This window comes from Crocuta crocuta, unplaced genomic scaffold (assembly GCF_008692635.1).
Source record: "Crocuta crocuta isolate KB4526 unplaced genomic scaffold, BGI_CrCroc_1.0 scaffold588, whole genome shotgun sequence".
NCBI lineage: Eukaryota > Metazoa > Chordata > Mammalia > Carnivora > Hyaenidae > Crocuta > Crocuta crocuta.
In genome coordinates, this window is record NW_027532829.1 from 127,511 (window position 1) to 131,239 (window position 3,729).

Genomic DNA, 3,729 nt, shown 5'->3' on the forward strand with positions numbered 1-3,729 from the left:
AATAGGGGGAAAAATTAATCTACTTTGGAAAAAATTCAATAGAATAATTTAATTCAATAATATTTATTAATTAATTACCTGTCATACAAATCATACAGAAAGGTATATGGTTTGGGCTGCTTGCTCTATTCAGTATTGAACCCCTACTCTGTTTCTCAAACTGGGAACAAAAAGATAAATAATAAGTGTTTGGANCAAGCAGGGGAGGGGCAGAGAGAGGGAGACACAGAATCCCAAGCAGGCTCCAGGGTCTGAGCTGTCAGCACAGAGCCCAACGTGGAGCCTGAACTCACAGACCCCAAGATCATGACCTGAGCTGATGTAGGAGGCTTAACTGACTGAGCCACCCAGGTACACCAGGAAGGGCTTACATTTTAAGAAATGGTGTTCCTGTAGGTTCTCCTTGGTTTCTAGGAACTGATCATTAATGATCTGTTTCTACAGGCTGTGCTGTCCTCAAGACTGCTAAGAAGCTCCTCAGTGAGCCTTTTGTCCTGAGAAAAGCTGTGCCTGTGGACCTGTTCCCCCACACCCTGCACTGTGAGCTGATACTCCTCGATAAGCAGCCTCCTACAATACTGCAAGCTCTTTATTAAGGCTGAAGTGTCAGTAACTTCCAGGTTTGGCATACTGCAACATTGTAGACCCTGAGAGCATTATTGGAGAAACCAATCTTTGGATCATGAGCAGGAAGAATGTTACAGATGACCCATGAACAACACAGGTTAGGAACACTGACCCCTCAAACAGTTGAAAATCTACATCTAACTTTTGACTTCTCAAAAACTTAAGTACAAAGAGCCAGCCATTGACTGGAAGCCTTACCAATAACAGAACCGGTAAATTAATACATAGGTTGTATATGTATTATATATAGTATTTGTACTATAAAGAAAGCTAGAGAAAATAAAATGTTAAGAGAAAATACATTTACTGTATGTATTTACTGAAAGAAAAAAACATCTGCATAGTTCAAAACAGTGTTGTTTAGGGGTCAACCATATCTGATGTGGATTTATAACCTTAGGTTTCAGGGTCCCTTGCTCCCATGTTTGTTTTCCTGGTTGTGGCCACTCCAGGTTGGCCTTGGATCTAGATTGTTCCTTTTGCAGTCAGCTTGTAATGGCTCCCTTGGTCATTGTTCAGTCTTCTCTCCTCTGTCTGACTCTTTTTGTGCTGTGGTGACAACTGAGCTTTTCTCTGCAGTTGGTAATAATATCACATCGACTTGGGTCTCTATATTTTCACAGAGATTTTGTTAGATAATGTTCTGCATTTATGAAGTAGCCAAGAATTAGGACTGGAAACAAATCTAGCTTTTTTAAAAAGCAGAGGAAGCTATAATGTCATTGCACAGTAACTGCATGATCTTAGGGCTTCATTCCTTTGAGTTTTCTAGGCTGTGAAGTTCTAGAATACCATTTAAAAATGGGGTTACCCCTGGGAGCAATAGCACCAATTATCTCTCACTTATGGAGGAAGAATTGGTTATAGTAGAGACCCTATGAGAAAGAAGATCTTCAGAGAAGGGACAGAATACCTATAATTGTGCTATGTAGCATGGACACAGAAAGCTCTAGAATCCCCTAATGATCCAGTACATACTATAATAAACTGGATATTGAAACTGACATTCTCTAGTCTATGATTTCTTCAACTCAGGAGTTGTTCTTGGTTACTTGTCCAGAAATTTAGATTATTTTTTTTTAATTTTATAGTTTTTTTTTTTTTTAATTTTTGAGACAGAGCATGAGTGGGGGAGGGTCAGAGAGAGAGGGAGACACGGAATCTGAAACAGGCTCCAGGCTCTGANTTTTTAATTCTCAATGCTAAATAACTTCTAGAGAAGCCTCCTCGGAAAATATCCATTTAAAAAAATACTAGAAGGAAATAATGTAAAGTGATTTAAAAACGTGTTGACTTATGGCAGTTAGATAAGTTTTATTTTCATTTCCCTATTTTTCATTTTATGTAATGGGAAAGGAACTTTATTTTCTCCTCTTTTGTTCCCCATATCTGTAAATGGGAATACTATTATTAGTTACCTAAGCCAGAAACCAAGTTATCGTTCTCGCTCTCGTACCCAACTGCCTGCAAGGGGGATTCCACCTGGATATCTTCTAGGTACTCCAAATTCAACATATCTAATGCTGCAGTTCACATCTTTATCCCAAACTTGTTCTTGTTCCTATATTACAAAATACAAATATATTCCACAAGGAATATCTAATGAATAAATATAGAATTGGCTGTGGATAATCAGCTTCCTGATAATTTTGTTAGTGTTATTATCTTGTGAGATGATCTTAGAATCATGCTCCTGTCACTTTTATTAAAACTTTCAAATATACAAGAAAGTTGAAAGTATAGTGCAACAAACATCAGTATAGTCACCAAGATTCAACAAATGTTAACATTTGTTAATATTAACACCTGTTAAAATTTGCTTTATCTCTGTGTATATTTTTTCTTTCATAAACTATTTGAAAGTAAGTTGTAGACATCATGACACTTCACTTTTAATACCTCAACATACATCTATTCAAAAAGATGTTTTTCTACATAACTACATTCCATAAACACTGCTAAAAGAAATTAACAGTACCTCACCAATTTTCACTAATATTATCTAATATCTAATCCAGTGCTTCCTGAAGTATGGTTTGCAGACTGTTTGATGGATCACAGGGAGATAAGGAACTTGCACCACAGTGGATCAGTGCACAACATACTTCACTGAGAAAGGTTTGTCACAGAAAAATGTCAGCTGAATAAAACAATGTGCTTAGTGACATAGTTCATTTACGTCAACGGGCTAGCTGAGTAGCACTGCTCTGTATTCATATTTCCCCAGCTGTCTCCTAAATGTCTTTTATGGCCAGTTCATATGTTGCATTTGGGTGTGGTGTTTCTTTGAATCTAGAACAGTCTTTCCATTTTTTTAATGACCCTGCCTTTTAGAGACCAGATCTGTCCCATATTAGGAATCTGGATGATTGTAGTGTAACTAACCATCTGGGATTGACTGAAACTCTCCTGGTTTTAGCAATGATCCTGTATCCCAGGATAGGATGCTCTGTTTCCTTATAGTGGTGTTTAGGTCCTCCTTACAGCCCTGAATTTCTTATAAATGAGTTCTTGGGTCTAGAGGCTTGGTTAGATTCAGATTAAACCATCTTTTGACAAGAATGCTTCATAAGCAATGTCATGTACTGTATGTCACATCTTATCTGGAGGCATGCAATGTCAGTTGTCCACTCTTAGGAAAGGTGATTATTTAGGTCGTGGCCCTCAGAACTCTCCATGTAATTTTCTCTTTACAATTAACTAGAAATCTGTGGGGTGTTTCTCTGCTATCATATGATTGCCCTCTTCCCCAGTAACATCTCAACCAATGATTTTAGCATCCATTGACCACTGTTTCCTGACTCAGTAATTTGTTTTCTAATTTTTAAAATGTATTCTCTGACTTGGTGACTTAATTGGGGTTGGAAGATGTTGAGAAACTCTGGAGGTGGCACCCAGCAATGTGTTTTAACATGTTCCCAGGTCATTCTGATGCTCACTCAAGTTTGTGAGCCAGTGGTTTAGAGCGACTGTTCCCTCAGCCTTGGTTGCATATTGGAATCACCTGGGGACCATTTATTTATTTACTTATTTTTTTCATTCATTTATTTAATGTTTTTATCAATTTTGAGATAAAGACAGACAGACAGAGTACGAGCAGGG

At 37.6% G+C, this 3,729-nt stretch overlaps 2 protein-coding genes across 2 annotated transcripts in view; one reads left to right on the forward strand and one right to left on the reverse strand.

The window, feature by feature from the left end:
• TRMT2B (tRNA methyltransferase 2B) overlaps nucleotides 1-929 on the forward strand; it is a 61,013-nt gene extending 60,084 nt beyond the window's left edge. Inside the window, 2 exon segments of the mRNA XM_077745299.1 lie at nucleotides 445-462; nucleotides 464-929. Coding sequence (XP_077601425.1) covers nucleotides 445-462; nucleotides 464-596 — 151 coding nt within the window. The 3' untranslated portion in view covers nucleotides 597-929.
• A 1,133-nt stretch (nucleotides 930-2,062) lies between these two features.
• ARL13A (ARF like GTPase 13A) overlaps nucleotides 2,063-3,729 on the reverse strand; it is a gene marked incomplete at its 5' end in the record, with an annotated part of 25,927 nt that continues 24,260 nt past the window's right edge. The window contains one exon of the mRNA XM_077745300.1: nucleotides 2,063-2,188. Within this exon, the coding sequence (XP_077601426.1) occupies nucleotides 2,063-2,188 (126 nt within the window). The remainder of the gene's footprint in view (nucleotides 2,189-3,729) is intronic.